General features: G+C 36.4%; 1 protein-coding gene across 1 annotated transcript; it reads right to left on the bottom strand.

Moving 5' to 3' along the window:
- Positions 1 to 184: 184 nt before the first annotated feature.
- On the bottom strand, positions 185 to 12,887 carry LOC110999391. Its single transcript, XM_045634122.1, has 11 exons — positions 12,721 to 12,887; positions 10,867 to 10,939; positions 10,397 to 10,443; positions 7,887 to 8,002; positions 7,380 to 7,480; positions 7,031 to 7,266; positions 6,404 to 6,462; positions 3,533 to 3,701; positions 2,903 to 3,001; positions 2,544 to 2,782; positions 185 to 1,499 (listed from the first exon to the last, which is right to left on the bottom strand). Exons 2-10 carry the CDS (start codon positions 10,919 to 10,921, stop codon positions 2,591 to 2,593), a joined length of 1,074 nt encoding a protein of 357 aa, XP_045490078.1. The 5' UTR covers positions 10,922 to 10,939; positions 12,721 to 12,887; the 3' UTR covers positions 185 to 1,499; positions 2,544 to 2,590.
- Between the last annotated feature and the right edge of the window lie 8,618 nt (positions 12,888 to 21,505).

Raw genomic sequence — 21,505 nt, 5'->3', positions numbered from 1 at the left:
TTACATCTTTTTACTATCTACAACATTGCCATTTCACTTTTTTCCATATGAATCCTCAAAAACTGACTGCCTTTTTCTTTCCGAATTCAGATCGCCCGTAAATTATTTTTAATTGCATTGTTTTATTATACTCCTTTTACAATGTTGGCAATAAATTCTTACAGAAGAAAAATAAAACGCAAGATTTGATGTGACGAGCCTTATAGCTTTTTATTTGTTAAAAATATGTCGGTGTACAATTATTAAAACTAAAGGAAAATTGATTTCTTCATATGAATATCAATACACCATAAAGTTCACTCCATAGTTCAGATTTGACTGGAGCAAGAAGAGTAAGGTTACATGCATTTTCTACCGGATTTATATTAGATTAATACCTGCAACCATGTTCTCATAAACAATGACGTCAGACGGACAAGTCGTGGTCCGAAATAACAAATCGTTAAAAATATAAAAAAAAATCGCGAATTTGGAGTGCAATAAACTACAAAATAGTGCTTAAAGTATCAGTGCAACTGTTTGTGAACTATAGACTAGTATAATTTTCGTAAAAAATCAGGTAAAACATTCAAGCATTTCAAAAGTGAACTAAATGTTAAAAACTTAGAAATAGCATTAAAACTACTGAATTTTGAAACACTGGAGCGAAACTTTTAAATAGTTTAAATATCGGAACGTCAGCGAAGTTAATAATTGATTGATAAATTTGACTGTGTAACATTAAAAAAAACCGTTATCGTTCCAAAGTGAAAGTGTTTCAAAGAAGAAGGCGATGACTCCAGATGACCAGATCTATCTAACGAGACGCGGAATATGTATGGGTCATTCGGAACTCTCATCAGGTGCTATGTTGAACTGTTGATCGATTCAATCTACCATACGATCGAATTCCAAGGCGGTCACAGTATTTCTAACAATTCGTCAATTCTTTATATTTCTTAATCAATATCAATCCTTCAAAAACTAAATTTCGGTATTGTCAGCACAAAAGGGGAAAAGAAAGGAGAAATTAAAAAAAAAAAGAAAGACAGAGATGCCATTGGCAATTATAGGCCCATAAGCCTAATGTGCAATTTATATTTGCGAGGAGCGGGCAGCCTTCACAAACAACTACTCGACATCCTACCAATTCTTAAATACGGCTGCCATAGATAAGCACATACCGAAGCACAATGTGAACGATTAAGTAGCCGAGTTTTATCCGACGTCAAGGCAGAATAAAGAGCGAGAGGCTTTAAAAACTGCTCGGTTGCCTCAACCTTCTGGCATTGTGTCCATGGGCAATCACTTAACACCAGGTCAGTACCTTATAGTTACTACACGACAAAACTTGAGATCTTAAAATTTACGTTAACCTACTTAAAACAGATTACTATATCATTTACAAATATATTGAATAGTATTGGCTCTCGAAGAGAACCCTGTGGTACACCCGTTATATTTTGTATAAATTACTTCAGTAAGATTCAATCCATTTCATACAGCTAGGCCAGTAGACTATAGTATATTTCATTACAAGTGCGGAAAGCCTGTCATTGCAACGAGTTCCGACGAATGTCTACCCGAGCCGAGGCGCAGCCGAAGGTGAGGGTTGACAGTCGGGACAAGTTGCAATGACGGTTCCGCACGTGTACTGAACGACTATTTTTAATACAGTTGCGAAAAAATTAAGCGATTTAATTAAACTATTTGCTTTTTTTCTATTCTCTCTACGGAATAAATTCGTTGCACGTAGATATGTAGCGACTTATATGTTTCCGGTAAATTGTTCTCCGAAGCATTTTATGCAATTATACTGCGTTCGGGTGGTATTCATTCAAATAAAATATCGTCGAAATTACTCATTTTGTGCAACAAATAACTCAACTCGAAAGAACATTTTTGGAAAATGGCGCCAACCGCAAAGAATATGAGCAAAGCTTGTTTTTTCTTTTCTTCACCCATTCTGGGTAGGCAAAGGGAACATGGCCCATACAGCCAATTCTTCAGTAGACTATTTTTATTGAAAGAAAACCAAATCTAACTCATTGAGTCCAATCATTAAATCTGATATTTAAACAAATAGTAGCTTCTTTTTAAAATATATGCATGAATCATAAAAACTTCTGTGATTTTTTTTAGTAAAAACTTCATGGTTAGTTTTTTCTTTTTAATATTTTTTTTATTGATATGAAATAAAATAAACCTAACCTAACTTATTGAATCCAATTATTCGTAAACTTTTTAAAAATACGTATTTGCATATATTATAAAATTCTTTTTAATATTTTTTTAATTCATATGAAATGAGAAGAAACCTAACCGAACTTATTGAATCCAATTATTATAATATTTAGAAATCATATATCATAAAAACTTCTATGAATCTTTTTAATAAAACCTTCGTGGTTGGTTTTTTCTTTTTAATACACATTGTTTTGACAGTTGGCAAAGAAAACGCACGAGTGCGGGAATGGCAAAGAAAAAGCACGAGTGTGTAATAGCCCACTTTCCGAACGCTATACCTCCCTGCAATATGCCACTTTTTGAGCAACTGTATTAAAAATTTATTTTCAAGTTACTACGATACTAAATAAAACGACTGTATTTATTAACAAGCCATAGCGCCGTGCTCCTTCTGTATGTGAGTCCGGAAAACCTCCTTCGACGGGGATTCGAACCCGCACGCCCCACAGACCAGCACATCGGCTGCGTTTACTTCGTCGGTGTCCAAATTTATCGCTTCGCCGTACGTCACACCTGTATCGCGTTTGACGTGGCTTTGAGTGTTGTGTTTGGACAGCTGAAACAAATTTAACGGGTCAAAAATTGTCATTGAATTGAATTGAGACAATTAAAATCACCGTTTAATCTTTTCAGGACCACGTGACAGAGAGAGACGGATATAGTTCGGTCGGCTCACCTGGCCGTGCGTGTGCGCCCTGTACGGACACTTTGGACATTGCAGAGCTATTGTAGAATTCCTGCCGCGGTATGAAATCCCACCGATGTGTTCAGCGGCCTGGATTTTAAAAAAATATAGATAATATATAATCAGCGTATATATTATGTCGCAGTAAAGTAGCTAAATCAGAGAGTCAATTGAAGCTTCAACGTCAATCATGTTTACAATGTCAACAAAGACCACAATTGAAACGAAACAACCACTGTGTAAAAAGAAATTCTTTAAAAGAAATCGGCTTGTTTTACATTTTTAATCAACACGCTGGCTTTCAGTCAGACAGATACTTGAATGTTTTCGACGTCGCTTTATTTAAATCAAAATCTAGCATTTTGGTCAAATAGGACTCGATCGAATCTAAAAACTCTAATTAACAGTCTAGAGATTCAAATAACTCTCGGATTTAACTACTTTCAATGAAACACGCCCTATCAAAGATGGCGCCGCAGCTATGACGTTCGGTAACAGTCAAAGTTTATCTAAATTGGCTTAGAACTTTTGTAGGTAAGCAATGTTAACAGAGTAAGTACATAGTTTTTTATAGTATATACATATGTATGTATGTATGTATGTATGTATGTGTATGCTCACCCGATGCACCTGCAGCTCCTTTATGGCATTACATTTAAAATTGCACATTTTACACGAATACAGATACAATTTGAAAGTCGGCGATGTTAATAATTCGTGCGGAGGTGGCAGTTCACCTTTGCGTCTGCGGCCTTTACGTTGACGCCTCTGAAGGCTGGCTAGGAGGGTCCTGAGGAGAAGGTTTAGGGTTAATTTTAGTTGTTAAGTTGTTGATATCGATGACGTCATATTTTAAAACGCATCCCCACTCATCGGCAAAGGAGGCAGAGCGTACTTATTTCAAAACAAATGTAGAAAATTAACTAGGAGTAGACCCTTTTTTTCGTAAATTTATTAAAAGGCAGCCTAAAAGAGCCTCTGGGATTTTGTGAGTATCCCTTTCCATAAATATATTGCGAGGCAAAGGTATTCGATTTTTTTGAAGAAAAGTTGGAGGAAATATTGTGTAAAGTTAGTTTTAAGAACAATAAGTATATTATTGTATGTGGTGACTTCAATATAAACTTATTAGAAAATACCTCCATTAGTAAAAAATTCAATATTTTATTAAAATCTTACAATCTTGTAAACTTGTTTCTCGAGCCCACTAGAATTACAAGTTCCACTGCTACATGTATAGATAATGTATTTACAGATGCAGAGGCAATGCAAACCTCAATTACAACAAATCTTAGCTCAGATCACTGTGGACAGTTAGTGGCGCTAAAATGTAAAGTGGTGAAACAAGTAAAAAAGAGCAGTGTGTTTGTTCCAGTAAATAAAAAGCGAATGGTGAGATTTAGACATAATATAGGTAAACACCTACCTCTATTACCGGTAGGTACTACCGTTGATACACAATACAACAATCTAAGTGATTGTATAAATAAGGAGTTCAAAACCATCTTTACCCCAAAGAAAGTCTCTGATTCGCAGCGTAAATCGATCAGTGATTGGGCGACAGCGGGAATTTATAAAAGTAGACAACGGTTGTTTGACCTTTACGCTGAAAAGTCATACAATCATAATGAAGAATTTACTCTCTATGTTAGAAATTATTCTAAATTATTTAAAAAAGTTTGTTACGCGGCCAAGTCCTTATATATACAAAACAAGATTGTAAATAGTACAAATAAAACTAAAATGACTTGGAAGATAATTGATAGTGAAACTGGAAGAGTCAAAGATCGCAATCGTGACATCGAACTATGTGTCGGTAACACTATAATCAAATCTAACGAAGAGATAGCGACTGTTTTTGATAAGTACTTTTCTGACATTCCAATTTCGACTACTAAGTCTCTTCAATCGTCTCCCGCCCTCGCTGAATCGCTGCTCAAAGATAATGTAAACGAGTGCAAGGTCAGTTTTACATTCCGACCCATTGGTGCCGACGATATAGTTACAATATTTAGAACTATTGATATTAAGAACACTACCGATCTTTGGGGTATTTCTATAAAAATAATTAGTAGCATAATTGATATAATTGCCCCCCATCTAGCTATAATTTTCAACAATTGTATCGAAAGTGGGGAGTTTCCCGATCTTATGAAACATAGTAAAGTAATTCCTTTATTTAAAGCAGGTAATATGTCCGACCCCAGTAACTTTAGACCTATTTCCGTACTACCTACCTGTAGTAAAATCTTTGAAAAAACTATATTAAATCAACTTGTAAGTAATTTTAACGCAAACAAATTATTACACAATAATCAGTTCGGTTTTACCAAGGGTCGCTCGACAGCCGATGCCGGCGTTGAGTTATATAGATATATAGTTAAGGTTTAGGAGTAGCATGACGCCTTGGGTGTTTTCTGCGACTTATCCAAAGCATTTGATTGTGAATAACCTTCTGCTTAATGCAAAAAAAACGAAATGCATTAAATTTTGTGCAAGAAATGCGAGGGTTATGGGTACTAGACCAATTATAAATAATGAGGAATTGAATCTGGATGATACAACTGTATTTCTTGGGATCACCTTGGATTCAAAACTTCAGTGGTCCCCTCATATCAACGGATTGGCGAAGAGACTTAGTTGTGCAGCTTACGCGGTTAAAAAAATTCGCTCACTGACTGATGTCGATACAGCTAAACTTGTTTATTTTAGTACTTTCACAGCTTAATGACTTATGGCTTATTGTTATGGGATCACGCTGCTGATGTCGAATCTGTTTTCATTCTGCAGAAGAGGGCTATTCGTGCAATCTATAATTTAAAATATAATTTGATATATTTGTTTTAAATATTGTTTGATGATTTGCTTTTTTAAAAGAGTACCGAGAGTTTTTTTCGCCGGCTTTTTCTCTCGGCCTACACCCTCTGTCTTTGCCGATGAGTAGGGATGCCTACAAGTTCGAATTGATTGACGTGGAATAATTAGTGATACCTAGATGATCTTATGTTCCAAAATAAACGTGTTTTATTTATATATATATATATATATATATATATATGTATAGGACATCAGCTCTCAAAAGCGTCTCTAAGGCCGCACAGTGGCCTTAGGTTGTTGGAGGATCATCTCGTAAAGACGGAAGAAGAAGAAGAGGCCCTCCCTTCCGCGCACCACTACTTCGTGTAACCAGCTGCCTATTGAAGTTTTTCCGAACCCATTCGTCGACTTAGGGTCCTTCCAGAAGAGAGCGTACCAATTCTTAAAAGACCGGCAACGCACTCGCGAGCCCTCTGGCTTTGAGAGTGTCCACGGGCGGCGGGATCACTCAACATCGGGTGAGCCTCCTGTTCTAAAAAAAACGATAGCAAGTGACGTCATCGTACCGACATAAAGAGGAAGCATTGTAGCCAATCTATATGAAAAAGAGAAAATGTTGACTTTTCTCTTCCACAGGCTAAAATTGTGATTCCTAGTGATATTAAACGAACTCACTTCGATTGCTGATACGCTTTCGCCTTTTCCAATATCCATTGCGGGCTCGGTGGCTGGTTCTGCAATTAATTATATTAATTATACTTATCAAACTTCCTCCGAGGTTGCAGCTATTAAAATACTTTAAGTGAATACTCAATATACAATAATAATGAGGATGATGAGGATGAGAAAACCCTAACCCTAAAAAGGGGCAAATGGTCATTTGGTGCCAATAGATGGAGCTCTTCCAAAACTTAATGTTCTCATATTTCTTCCCGAATTTATATTTTTATAGAACGGGCGGCAAAAGGGCAGGAGGCTCACCCGATGTTCAGTGATCCCGCCGCCCATGGACACTCTAATACCAATATTAACAATACCTATATAGAAAAGAAATCAGTGGCACTGCAACCTCTTTAGGTCTTGGCCAACGGGTGATTAGACTCCTGTGCCTGACATGGTGTATGTTTTCCTTCGCCGTTGGAGCAAATGTTCACTGCGCACATAGAAACAACGAACCTACGAAGTCAGGTATGAGAGTCGCACGCACAACATTAACAATATACCTATATTCAATTTATTAAATTATTTATTTAATTCTCTTCCTCAGTACCTCAAGTCATCACGACAATATTAATTACTTACCACAGTCGCCGTTTTTGGATTTCTATCATTTCCATTGGTTTCACTTTTTTCATTATTTTCATTGTTTTCATTATTTTCATAGATTTCAGCATTTTCATAGTTTTCATCATTTTTATCGTTTTCAGCATTTTCATAGTTTTCATCATTTTTATCGTTTTCAGCATTTTCATAGTTTTCAGCATATTCAGCTTGTAGATATATATTATTTTCGTCCACAACCATAAATTGCTCTTGATCTGAAAATTATATATTAAAAAGTGAAGGTACTCTAGAAAAAATTACACACTACAGAAAACACTTTAAAAACATCGACATCTATCCTGAATGAAATGAGACAACAAAATCTCACCATCTCCCTCGTTTGACAATATACACGTCACCGTCTCCGAGTCGTTGCCCTGTGCATTGCTGGTCACCAAGCGGTAGGATTCTCCCTCGGCGGTGTAACATCTGAAATGTTAATTGTACAAACTTCAGGGCGACTCCAATAGACTAGTTGTTTATGTCCAACACAAGCCTGTTAAAAGAAAACATCGTGAGAGCGCGGTCTCGCGACCTGCAAGACGAGGCGGCTAGGGGTAAATTATATCGCCACACCGCATCGCTGCTCTAATGCCTTCAGACCCAAACAGGCACAGGCTGATCGTCTGCTCTTAAGAAACAGAACCCAAACCTTCTGTTAAAATGCCATAGAAGAGAACGCTAAGGAAGAATGGGCCCACTGCTTTCCTAAGTGGTTCCATCGAATGCGACGATGTGAGTGGAACGGGTATTACTTAGAAAAACATTAAAAATATTGGCAACAATTTTCAGTGTTGCCTAGATATAAGCATTAAAAATCCTTAGAAATACTCACTTGATAAGAGTCATATTCAGCAAATCCAGCACATTGCTCTTCCCCGATTCGTCGACGACTTGCATACAGGAAACATTTTGGTAATCGCTATCCTCGTCATATTGAACGGGAGTTTCCTGAAATTATGTTTAAAGAACTTGAGAAACTTATTAATACTTGGCTTATTAGTGCAAACTAGAGATTGCACTAATAAGCCTCAAGTCCTCTTCACTAGTAGTCAGGTCGATGCTGCAGTGAAAGGTATGGCACGTGGCAGGTCGCCGGGCCATGACTCTCTTAGCATTGAACATCTACAGCATGCGGGTGTTCATTTGCCTCGAGTGCTTTCCATGCTTTTCAACTTCTGTCTGCGGCACACATATTTACCTAGTAGTATGATGAGAACTTTGGTGGTGCCAATTGTAAAAAATCGTACGGGTGATATGTCCGATATCAATAATTACAGACCCATTTCATTGGCCACCATTGTTGCTCGGGTGCTGGATAGTGTGCTGGACAAACACCTTAATAAACATCTTTGTCTCCATGATGCGCAGTTTGGCTTTAAGACAGGACTTTCCACTGAAACAGCTGTGCTTTGTCTTAAGCACACTGTCAGGTATTATACAGACAGGAAAACACCTGTTTATGCATGTTTCCTTGACCTGTCCAAGGCCTTCGACCTAGTGTCTTATGGAAAGCTATGGCAGAAGCTGTACGAAGACACAACTTTACCTTGTGAGCTTATAGAATTGTTTAAGTTTTGGTATGGGTCTCAAGAAAATGTTGTGCGGTGGGCAGGATCACTATCACAAACATACAGAATGGAGTGTGGAGTAAGACAGGGGGGGATAACGTCAACAAAGCTCTTCAATCTGTATATGGACAGGCTGATTGGTGAGCTCAATGACTCCATGGTAGGATGCTCTATAGATGGGATGATCATCAACAATATAAGCTACGCTGATGATATGGTGTTGTTGAGCCCATCAATCAGTGCCCTAAGAAAACTTTTGAGCATTTGTGAGCGTTATGCGGAGGCCCATGGTCTCAGATACAACGCTGCTAAGAGTGAGTTGCTTATATTTAAGGCGGGAACTAAACAGCACCAACAAATACCGCCTGTCTCTCTTGGAGGCAGAGTACTCAAAGTAGTTTCTAGTTTTAAGTATCTGGGACACTGGGTCACTGATTCACTGAGTGACGATATGGATGTTGAAAGGGAGCGAAGGGCGCTGGCTGTCAGGAGTAACATGTTGATTCGTAGGTTTGCTAAATGCTCTAAAAATGTCAAGCTTACACTATTTAGGGCCTATTGCCAGAGCTTTTACACATGCAGCTTGTGGACCGACTATACTCAACGGGCATTCAGCGCTCTTCGCATACAGTATAATAATGCTTTCAGGATGCTGCTGGGGCTGCCGCGTTTTTGTAGCGCATCAGGCATGTTTGCGGAAGCGCGAATAGATGATTTTCCATCTATAATTCGTAAAAGAGTGGCGTCTCTGATGTGCCGTGTGCGTGGCAGTGTGAGCAGCATTCTGCAAGTTGTCGCTCAAAGAATGGACGGTTCGATTCTCAAGCATTGGATCTCATCTCATGTTATGGCGTCGAACCGCTGTGCTAAGTAGTTTTAATTTATAATTAAAATATGGGATATGGTTGAACATAAATTTTTAATTAATTAATTAATTAAAATAAAAATAGAAATTGTTATAATCTGTGTAGGATGGCTGGTGTATAGTGCATCCAACCTAATGGAAGCATCTTCGACAAGTCTTATGATTGGCTGTCCCGAAAGCACCAGTGGTTACGCCTCACTGATGCGTGGGGTTCGTGCGAGTACCAACAATATCCTGATGGTTATAGCAAATAAGCCTGAATGTGCTGTTTTGAGACACTGGGTTCATATACATGCCCGTGTGCCGGGTGTCTCAAATCAACGTAGACTAATGAACTAAATGTTTTTAATAATTTTACTAACATAGTTATAAGTCTTATAAGTTTTACTATACTAACAACATATGGACTAGTTGATTGGTCTGAAATAAATGATTTTATTATTATTATTATTATTATTATTAATAATATGTATATATACGAGCGAGATACACGTCGCCATTAGCCGACGACATTAGCATTTTAACTAATTTTAATTAGTTAAAATGCTAATTAGTTAAAATTAATTTCATTTCATTTTAATTATGAAAAAATAATAACCCTGTCATTATTTTTTCTATAATTCAATTAATTAAACTGATTATAAAGACGAACTTAATTATCAACTTGACAGTAATTGTCATGGTTTATGACGGTCTATAACTTTGGTAATATGTCAATTGAGTATTTTTTCACCTTCTAAATAGAAAAAAAATCAAGATAATTTTATTCGCACTAAGCATTTTTTTAATCTCTTTTTTCACCGAGTAAACACAATTTGAAAGATAAAGGCAAAATAATTTTATTTTTTTAAAATACTTAAATGTCTATAACCAATTTCAACTTTTATTTAAACTTAAAAATTAGCTCACCTCTTGAAGATCTTTTTCACATTGTATTTCTACAATTTCTAAATTACCTGAAATTACAAATTTCACATAAAAAAATGGCACAAGTAATGCTCCCTGCAAAACACTTAGTCTTGATATCACTAGCATTTATATCTAGAGCTTAGCTTGCTTTTATTTATCAAGATTTATATGTTTGATCAACTGTCCACCAATAAACTTTCCATGTACATATTTAAGACTCAGCTGCATTGTGAAAACAGCCGGAAAACCAGTGTTAGTCCCATGTGTGTCAGAGGAAGCTGATCACCTAATAACCTATTAAATTATTGATATAATTTGGCAAGAGCAGCTATTAGCAATAATTGTAAATGAAACTTGATGAAATACACTATACACAAAATATTGTTTTGTAGATCTTTGGCCGAAGAGCAGAAGAGCCGCCAGATGTTAAGCTTATACAAGTTTTTTTAATGATACAATGAGTAACTTACCGCCATCTTTAAACTCAGATAATGCTTCTAGTGATGTACCTTCTACATCAGACATGGTCGATTGTCACAGAATCTGAAAAATACAATATATTAGTTTGTGTTGTTTCAGTAAAACGCTTTAGTAAAATGAATAATCTTAAATTACTTATTACTCTTAAGTTAGACTAGATTGTAATATTCCATTATGTCTTAGTGAAGACATATTATGTATAAAAAAAAGTTTCTCAAAAAATTTGTGCAAATGGAGGTGCTTGATTTCTACAAGGCTACCTTTGTTAGCTAAAATACTACAATTACTTAGGCAGAAAGAATAGAAATAAAATAAATTAAGACACAATGGTCAATATACTACGTAATTAGTATCTCAAATCACAATTTTGTCATAAGTCAAACTTCATAAATGGTTATAAGAATAAGAAAAATTGATTTCACTGCTGTTTAAACTTGGCTTCCTACAAAACGCATAAAACTCATAATTTGGCCAGACAATATTGGCAACTTATACTATAAAGAAGAGTTCCAAAGTAAACTGAAAAGACTAAATGTTGATGTTTAGAATATCATATTAGATATACAGTCAACTTAATTCTATTGTACACCTATTGGTTATTACATTGTTATTTTTTTTGTTCAATATTAACTATCCATCTCTATTTGTTACTCAAAATTACTTCAAAGGTAATCATCCAATTCCTATGAAATAAAGGAGTTTGCACAATTTCAATTAGAGCACACATCTCTTTTCATATTCTCATTCAAAACAATTATATGTAAAGATATAATGGACTACTTTAAGGGATTATTTAGACTAGGGGTATAACTAAAGTGACCATTTATTCTTTGACTCAAAATTTGGTTTAATTTAGGCCAAAAAAGTAGTCAATGAAAAAAAAACTTTTTAAGTTACATTGCTTAGATGTTATGAATCTGAAAAACCTAAGTAGGTACCTAAAACATTTAGTTATATTTATCAGACAAACAAATTTGTTTTAATATAGCTAGTGAGGATTACGACAAATTTTTTCAAATATTCTGCTGCTCAAATTTTCGAGTGGTTTCTGAAAATGGGACAATTTTGCGTCTCTCCGTTCATTTCGGGGACACCGAGACTCGTAATTGGAAAAAGGGACAGTCCTGTTCCAAAAGTCTGGTCACATTAGGTATAACCATCAAGATAAGGAATCAATGAGTTTCATTTTTATACAAAAATGAGTGAGATTGTATAAAAATATCCCTTGGATAATTTCATAGAAAATGCAAAATGGACTCGTGCATTACTAGATTCCTTCACTCCATATTTAAATATTTCAAATACAAAATTGAATATGGTCTGATTTTGCTCTTATGTAATTACAATTGTCATAATATGTAATCTATTGTGTGTAAGTGTATTAGTATCAGAAAAAGACCCAAAAATAATTATTCAATGAACAAGGTGTATATAGAGAGCTTTCATACAGTTGTAGAATATGAATATATTTAAATATAGACATTTGTAAAACTATTTAAAAATAAAATTACCATGCATATACTTTGCCAATTTATTATTGGGAAAATAAGGTATTTGTTCTTCAAGGTGTATTGTATGGGTGAAACATAGAAACAAATGACATGGTAACAGAATCATATCAAGGTATACAAATATAAATCACCAGGTAACCGCCGCCATATTAAGCTTATTTCTGCTAAGATAGAATGCAGTTGGTTTATTTTTTATTAATTTTGCTCGGTTTAAATTCAAATATATAATGTAAACAATGAGCTTATTGTTAGTTTTGACAAGTTTATTAAAAATTCTTGCAACACTTACGTGGACATATTAATTTTTGTATCATTGCAACAAATAATACTTACCTTTAATGGCAACAATTTATAATGTCCTATCACTTGGAGAGTCCTAATTAAGTTCTATTGTAATTAAATATGGGGTTGATATTAATAAAATGAAGCAAGCAATTTTTTTTGCACTACGTAAATGTGGAAAAGCCCATTATAAGGCGGCCATTTTATTCAACCTGATTGGTCGGCAAGCGCAAATGGCAATCGTTCATTATTTGTCAGACGTCAAAGTAAGTGACAAGCTTTGGGGAACGTTGCTTTTTACAAAAAGTTTATTGAGTAATTTTGCTTATTTGGCACAAAAGTAAAAACAGAATTTACGACTACATATTTGTGAAAAAATATTTATTTATTACTTTGCCTAAATGTCACCGTATAAAAATGTTTATGTTTACGGCGTAGGTCGTATCTGGAACTGTCAAATTAAATGTATAAAATCAGTAATTCAGTATTGCAGTAAATTGTCAAATTACAAATCTATATATATAAAAGAATGTCGTGTTAGTTACACCACTTATAACTCAAGAACGGAAGAACAGATTTGTGTGAAAATTGGTATGTAGGTAGCTTAGAGCCAGGAGACGGACATAGGATACTTTTTATCCCGTTCGACAGCGTTCCCGTGGGACTTGACATGAAACGTCAGTCACTATAAAACGTGGTATAACAAAAAAGAATAATAAAACGCAAATGATAGCTATGTAATTGACGTATAATGACAGCTATGTAATGACGTATATATGACAACTTGATATTTGTAAGAAATCAATATTCAAAATATTTCTATTAAATAAATAATTAAATGTAATGATAGTGCCATTGCACATTCGTATAAACAGTGAAGAGAATTATAAAACTCGATATGGTCGTATGTATTCAGTTCATCCAAAGAATGATGAATGTTTCTATTTGTTGTTGTTGTCGAAAGACGCATTTAATCGAGTATTGGAACGGGAACGTGAATATGATCACCAGGAATTAGATTTAGTAGTTCAAACGAATGTAACCCTGTTGAATTACCAACAAAAGGAAGTTTATGATACTTTAATGAAGGCAAACGATGATGAAAATGGTGGTTTATATTTCCTAGATGCCCTTGGTGGAACTGGCAAGACATTCCTCATGTCATTAGTTTTAGCAACTGTTCGGGCGAGATCCAACATAGCGGTTGCAGTTGCTTCTTCTGAAATAGCAGTCACATTGTTAGAAGGATGCCGTACGGCTCATTCAGAATTAAAATTACCGTTAAATCTTCAAACTATTGAAGAACCAACGTGTAATATTGCAAAACACTCAGCAATGGCAAAAGTTTTAGCGGCATCGAAAATCATCATCTGGGACGAATGCACAATGGCGCATAAACGTGCATTAGAAGCACTTAACCGAACATTAAAAGATTTACGCAATGAGTCAAGATGTTTTGGAGGAGCAATGATTTTACTGTCTGGCGATTTCCGCCAAATACTGCCAGTAATTCCAAGATCTACGGCTGTCGACGAAATAAACACTTGCCTCAAATCGTCAAATCTATGGCGCTATGTGAAGAAACTGCAGCTGACAACAAACATGAGAGTTACATTGCTTAGTGATACATCTGCTTCAGAGCAAATGCTGACTATCGGTAATGGTCAAGTACTTGTTTGTTTTTGCTTAATAATGAATGATTATATTATTACTCTACTTTATAGAAACAATTAATGTATTTTGTGTCTAATAAAGTTATTTCTTTCTTTCTTTCTTTCTTTATTAATGTAGGTATTAAATTTTTTTGTATTTTTTCCAATAAAAAAAAACAAACTGCTTATTTATTGCCATTAAGGCGGAACAAAGTTCGCCGGGGCAGCTTGTTTTAAATAATATTCGAATTTTAATTTTAGTTAGCGCTGCGATCAAATTAAAAAAATGGATCGTTAGATATTGTCATAACATTTGAATAATAATTTTCATCAAAATGGTCTAGAATGTTTTAGCTTATTAAAAAAAGTTTGAAATTTTCAAATTAAAGACGTGTAGACAGGACAACGTCTGTCGGGTCCGCTAGTATCATATATAATGTCACATTGAACTAGTATAATGTTCATAGAAAAATAAAAAACACAATGGCAACATTTTTATGTTCAATTTCCTTCCACTTCCTGCTCATTTTCATACAAAAGTAATTACTGTGACACTCATTATTTTAGGCCAATTGCGTCTAATTAACCTCCTTCGGTAATTAAATAGCAAATAATATATCTTCTATCTATATATATAAAATGAAAATGGTCTTCGTTTGAGGCTCAATCACGCCTAAACCACCGATCGTATCGGCATGAAACTACCACTATTCGATGCGAAATTTTTCCTAAATGGTTTATGGCTATTTATTTTTCGAATTCTAACGTTCCTTCATTTTTTTTATGGCTGTTTTACTTTTATGAAGATTTATCCCGCTAATTGCAAGCGTTTTCTCTTGATTCTTTTGTTTCCATGGCAACGGAGTTTACAAAACGGATAATGTTCTTTTACATTCAGCTAAGAATTCCAATTTCGATAGTTACTCATCACGAAATCTCGGGAACTATAGGACTTAGTAATGTGAAACTTGGTAGGAATATTACTTTCGTTATGTAGAGGTCAACTAAAAACGGATTTTAAGAAATTCATCCCCCCAAGGGGATTGCGGGGGGGTTAACAATGAACAATTCCCGTTTTTAAACTATAGTTTAAAAACTATATAGAGCTATAGCTCCTATAAATTCCAAATTTGGTAGGAATCTTCTGTAAGAGATGTAGAAATAGTCTATGAACGAATTTTGTGGTAGCTCATCCCACAGGGGGTTGCGGGGGTGGTTTAACAATGAAAATTTTTATTTTTTAAGTCGTAGCTCCCACAGACTCCAAATTTAGCTAGAGTCGTCTATATGTGATGCAGAAATGATTTAAGAGCGGATTTTACAACAACCCACCGCCGAAAAAGATTGCGGTAGTGGGTATTAAAATGTGAAATTTCTATTTCCAAACTGTAACCTCTATAGACTTTAAATTTGGTAGTAATCTTTTATTTGTCATGCAGAAATCATCTCAAATAGGATTTTACGAAATTCTATTTCCAACAGGGATTGCGGGGGTGGGTGTGAGAATGTTAAATTTATGTTTCCAAACTGTAACTTCTACAGACTCCAAATGATTATTTTTTTACTGTTTAAATAGAAAAGGTTGAAGTCAATTGTTTTTTTTTTTAATTATTTTCATTTGTTTTTATATAACCTAATTAATTTTATGATAAAACGTCAGTTCATAGCGGTTGAGAAGTGAAATAAAAATGTCAGACAGAGAAAGTATTGAAAGTATATGTTTGTGTGCTGACTATGTGTTTGGTTCTAAAAACTAGTCTCATGAGATAAAAGCTCAAAATTTAGGTAAGTAATGATTTGTAAAATATATTGATATATTATAATTAAATTGTAAATTACAAATTTTTATTAATAATTCGACATTAACTATGAAAAGAATCAAGAAAGTCTTATATTGGATGTTTCACAACAGTTCGAATCGCTTTAAGTGACAGAAGATTCCATGAAGGGATTGGTTGGTTGCTTTGAAGAATACGATAATATAAGTGAATTTTCCTTTGCAGAGATTAGAGAGGTGAATGTGCATAAAAAATAAAATAAAGTGCTGATAAAGTTTAAGACTTAATTATTATATATTTTACTACATTATAATTTCGTGAATATAGAAACTCCTTCATTTTAAAGTACTTATTAGAATGAGACCGTTTTGTCACAGCACTGCGTCAAAGATAGAACTACAGGAAATGAATTGGGAACTTCAAAGCGTCATTTATATTCAACCCCTCCGAGTAAGGAAGTGAGCATAAAACTACTGCAAAGATAAAAATATAGTACAGTTTGCGTGTTTTGTCTGCAATTTGTTGAATGACGTAAGATTACAATATTCTGGTAGAACAATATTAGAGATGGAAGACTCATCAACTTCACTCATCAAAAATATAATAAATGAACATTACACGCGTTATTTATGAAAGTTATAATAATTTTATTTTTTAACGCATAAAACATTCTTAAAACACTCGGGAATTAAACTAACGTAACGTAAAAATTATGCAAGATATTCATAGTAAAGTGCAATGGAATAATAAAAACAATTAATATTACGCTGTGCGCAAGAGCATAGAAATCCATATCCAGGCTGTAAACAAGAGACCCTTAAAAGAAAATATCTTTGCTAATCTGTATATTATATACTAGGATGAAATCAGCTATAATAAAAACATAAAGTGACAATTTTATATTTAATATCATTATAATTTGAAAAAAACTCGGCGGCGGACAGAAGACAGATAAGGCCCGACCCTAATCTTCTATATATATAAAAGAATGTCGTGTTAGTTACACCACTTATAACTCAAGAACGGAAGAACAGATTTGGGTGAAAATTGGAATGGAGGTAGCTTAGAGCCAGGAGACGGACATAGGATACTTTTTATCCCGTTCGACAGCGTTCCCGTGGGACTTGACATGAAACGTCAGTCACTATAAAACGTGGTATAACAAAAAAGAATAATAAAACGCAAATGATAGCTATGTAATTGACGTATAATGACAGCTATGTAATGACGTATATATGACAACTTGATATTTGTAAGAAATCAATATTCAAAATATTTCTATTAAATAAATAATTAAATGTAATGATAGTGCCATTGCACATTCGTATAAACAGTGAAGAGAATTATAAAACTCGATATGGTCGTATGTATTCAGTTCATCCAAAGAATGATGAATGTTTCTATTTGTTGTTGTTGTCGAAAGACGCATTTAATCGAGTATTGGAACGGGAACGTGAATATGATCACCAGGAATTAGATTTAGTAGTTCAAACGAATGTAACCCTGTTGAATTACCAACAAAAGGAAGTTTATGATACTTTAATGAAGGCAAACGATGATGAAAATGGTGGTTTATATTTCCTAGATGCCCTTGGTGGAACTGGCAAGACATTCCTCATGTCATTAGTTTTAGCAACTGTTCGGGCGAGATCCAACATAGCGGTTGCAGTTGCTTCTTCTGAAATAGCAGTCACATTGTTAGAAGGATGCCGTACGGCTCATTCAGAATTAAAATTACCGTTAAATCTTCAAACTATTGAAGAACCAACGTGTAATATTGCAAAACACTCAGCAATGGCAAAAGTTTTAGCGGCATCGAAAATCATCATCTGGGACGAATGCACAATGGCGCATAAACGTGCATTAGAAGCACTTAACCGAACATTAAAAGATTTACGCAATGAGTCAAGATGTTTTGGAGGAGCAATGATTTTACTGTCTGGCGATTTCCGCCAAATACTGCCAGTAATTCCAAGATCTACGGCTGTCGACGAAATAAACACTTGCCTCAAATCGTCAAATCTATGGCGCTATGTGAAGAAACTGCAGCTGACAACAAACATGAGAGTTACATTGCTTAGTGATACATCTGCTTCAGAGCAAATGCTGACTATCGGTAATGGTCAAGTACTTGTTTGTTTTTGCTTAATAATGAATGATTATATTATTACTCTACTTTATAGAAACAATTAATGTATTTTGTGTCTAATAAAGTTATTTCTTTCTTTCTTTCTTTCTTTATTAATGTAGGTATTAAATTTTTTTGTATTTTTTCCAATAAAAAAAAACAAACTGCTTATTTATTGCCATTAAGGCGGAACAAAGTTCGCCGGGGCAGCTTGTAATATATAAAAATTGCTAGCGCACGTGCAAGAACAAAAGGCGACCGACGCTCTTGAAGTATTTATTGTTTTAGGTTCTATTACCTGAGGGGATTATTTATTAAAATGGAATTTTAGCTGGAAGTTGTAACTGTATCTATGATATTTAAATATTATTGTTTTAATAAAATGGAATTTACTTAATGAAAGTTGAGTTTAAAGATATTTAAAAGTAATAAAATTTAATGCGCTTCGCGAATTCGTCGAAAACTCGGTGGTAGACGGGTGGCAAAGGAGACCCGACCCTAGATACCCTAGAGACCCTATAGATGTGTAGTATTAAGATTTTAAAATAAATAAAAAAAAAAAAAAAAAAAAAAAAAAAAAAAAAAAAAAAAAAGTAAAAAAAAAAAATATTAACAAAAAAAAAATACATAAGGGAGAAAAAGGGAGAGGGAAAAAAAAAAAAAAAAAAAAAAAAAAAGGGCTTATTACTAGTGTGGTGTCGAGAGAGTAACAGAGAGTCGCGAAAGCGGCAGTCGCTAGACGGGGCGCGGTGAAAAGGCCTAGCTGTTACCCGCCCTCGTCTAATAGCGAACAGTGGGCCCTGGTGGTTTTAGTGGGTATGGGGTCATCGTATTTTACGGCCTTGACCCCCACACTCCCCGCGCCAATTAACAACTTGCCCAGGCGCGGGCGCCCGTAATCGGGTTTCCCCAGGTAAAAAAAAAAAAAAAAAAAAAGGTTTTTTTTTTTTTTTTTTTTATGCACCCAATAGGCCTACCTTCCCCGGCTACTTTATCGCCGGGGGCGTTGTCTAAGCTACCCATCCGTCCTTTCTCACATTCATCCTCTAAATAATTGAAAACACAGCTTTAATTTTTATTAGGTTTTGTACAAATAATTTCAATTACAACTTTCTTAAAATATTACTTTACAATATTCCAACTTATCTAATTTTCTTTTCATATCTATCCTGAGACGTGGCCCGCGAGGCGGGCAGCTTTCACTTATCCGTGAGTATCCTTATGATACCCATTAGCAAGTGGGCGCCGGCCGCCTCGCGGTCCCCGCCCCTCCCTTACTTCCATTAAATTTGGCGGTTCTCTTTATTATTTTTATGCAAAATTCCTCCAGTTGCGATCTGTAACAGGCTAGCATGTCGGGCAGTCCTTCAAGACTGACCACCATGCCTGTCATCTGTTCCAGGTCGCATCTGGAGGAGGCAAAAATGGGGCACTCTATAAGTAAATGCGGGATGGTTTGTTCCACCCCGCTGTCGCACTCGCATTCTGGTGTTTCTTTTAATTTGAAGCGGCACAGGTACTCGGCAAAAGGCCCGTGGCCTGTGAGTATCTGTGCCATTTCAGGGCTAAATCTCGCTTCTTTCAGTTGTTTATAAGCGCTCGCAACATTTTTCAGAAAAATCTTTGTTATTCCGCCCGTAGTCCCTTCTCTATATCGTTTGTCCCATTCTTCTATCGTTTTCCGTCTTACTTCTTTCCTTATGAACGATAGCGGGTACTCTACGTGGACTGCTTTGACCTTAGAGGTCTCCGCAGCGGCCCTCGCGAGTTCGTCCGCCCTCTCGTTCCCCTCCGTGCCGACGTGCGCTTTCACCCAGTGGAGTCTTATGTTTTGGCCCTTTTTTCGGCTCTCCACCAGGTGGCTGCGGATCTCGACTACTCGGGGGTTCCGAGAGCGTCCACCCGCGATGGCCTCGAGCGAGGACCTCGAGTCGCTGCAGATGTTCACGTCAGTACCCGCTGCCGTCGCCTCCCTTACTGCACCGACGAGAGCCGCTAGCTCTGCTTGATACACGGTGCAGTAAGGGGCCATCTTTATCTTCTTCCATTTTCGTTCTCTACCTCCCTCCCATTTCGTCCAAGCCGCTCCGACTCCCTTCTCTGTCTTGCTCCCGTCTGTGTATATGGCCGCTATGTTTTCGTTTTGTATTTGGCCAGGGTCAGTTGTGATGGCGAAGCTTATATCTGGTCTTTCCGCAGGATGGGGTTGTTCTATCGCAGGTACGGCACGCTCAATCCGGTCTCCTTTGCGTATAAACGGGGATGACCCCCTTCTGGCCTCAAACATCGCGGCGGCTTCTTCCACCCTGAGGTCGAGGGGCAGTATCCCCGCCAATAGCGTCGCGGAATTTAGCGATGCCGTCCTGTACGTTTTTGCGATCTTCTGTCCGAAGGCCCGTTGCACCATCTCCAATTTTTTCTTTGTGCACATTTTCTTTACTGTCGGTGCCCAGGCTGCCGACGCGTATGTTACCGTCGGCTCAATGACGGCTTGGTACACCTGGAGTACCATGTCTCCCGTCATTCCCCATTCAAGCTTCGCCATTCTAGATACTTTTTTATATATTTCTGCCGCTTTTCTGGTGACATTATGCACATGCTTGTTGAACGTGAGCCCTCCGTCTATTGTCAGTCCCAGCAGTTTTATTTCTTTCTCTATGGCTATGTCTTGTCCGTTCATCCTTATTATTGGGGTATCGAACTTCAATCTTCGCGTCAGGACCATTGCCTTGGTTTTTTGTGGCGCGAAGTTGAGCTTGTTCTCGATACCCCACTTCCTCACGTACTCGAGGGCTACGTTTGCTCGTTGCGCGATCGAGTGCGTGTCTGTTCCACTGAACAGCAGCACCACGTCGTCTGCGAATGCCTGTGCATAAGTCCCGTCCTCTTCCAGTTCGACCAGTAGTGGGTCGAGCAGGATGTTCCAGAAGGTGGGGCCGCTAATCGAGCCCTGAATGCATCCCTTTTCAGGTCGCCTCACATGCTCTCTGTTTTCGTAGCGTACCACCACCTTCCTGCCTTTAAAATAGTCCTCCACTACTAGTCTCAATTGCTTGGGACAGTCTTTCTTTGATAGTTGGTACTTGATAGCTGGCCACCATGCGTTGTCGAAAGCCCCCTCGATATCTAGCGACACCATCAACACTATCTCTTTGTTTTCTATGTGGCTTCTCGCTTTCGTCAGGATATCGTAAAGGGCATCCTCCGTGCTCTTTCCTGGCATAAATCCATACTGCCTCCTGCTCATCTTGGGGAGTAGGCTGTGTCTAATTCTGTTG

The sequence above is a fragment of the Pieris rapae genome, chromosome Z (genome assembly GCF_905147795.1).
Source record: "Pieris rapae chromosome Z, ilPieRapa1.1, whole genome shotgun sequence".
Lineage (NCBI taxonomy): Eukaryota > Metazoa > Arthropoda > Insecta > Lepidoptera > Pieridae > Pieris > Pieris rapae.
The sequence above is the reverse complement of the archived record's forward strand: the minus strand, read 5'-3'. Positions and strand labels throughout refer to the sequence as shown.

Coding starts and splice junctions, on each gene's coding strand:
- LOC110999391 (XM_045634122.1), bottom strand. CDS start 10,921: ATGTCTGATGTAGAAGGTACATCACTAGAAGCATTATCTGAGTTTAAA. Junction 10,444..10,866: donor ATCTGAGTTTAAAGATGGCG/GTAAGTTACTCA, acceptor TTGTAATTTCAG/GTAATTTAGAAATTGTAGAA. Junction 7,481..7,886: donor CTGAATATGACTCTTATCAA/GTGAGTATTTCT, acceptor TTAACATTTCAG/ATGTTACACCGCCGAGGGAG.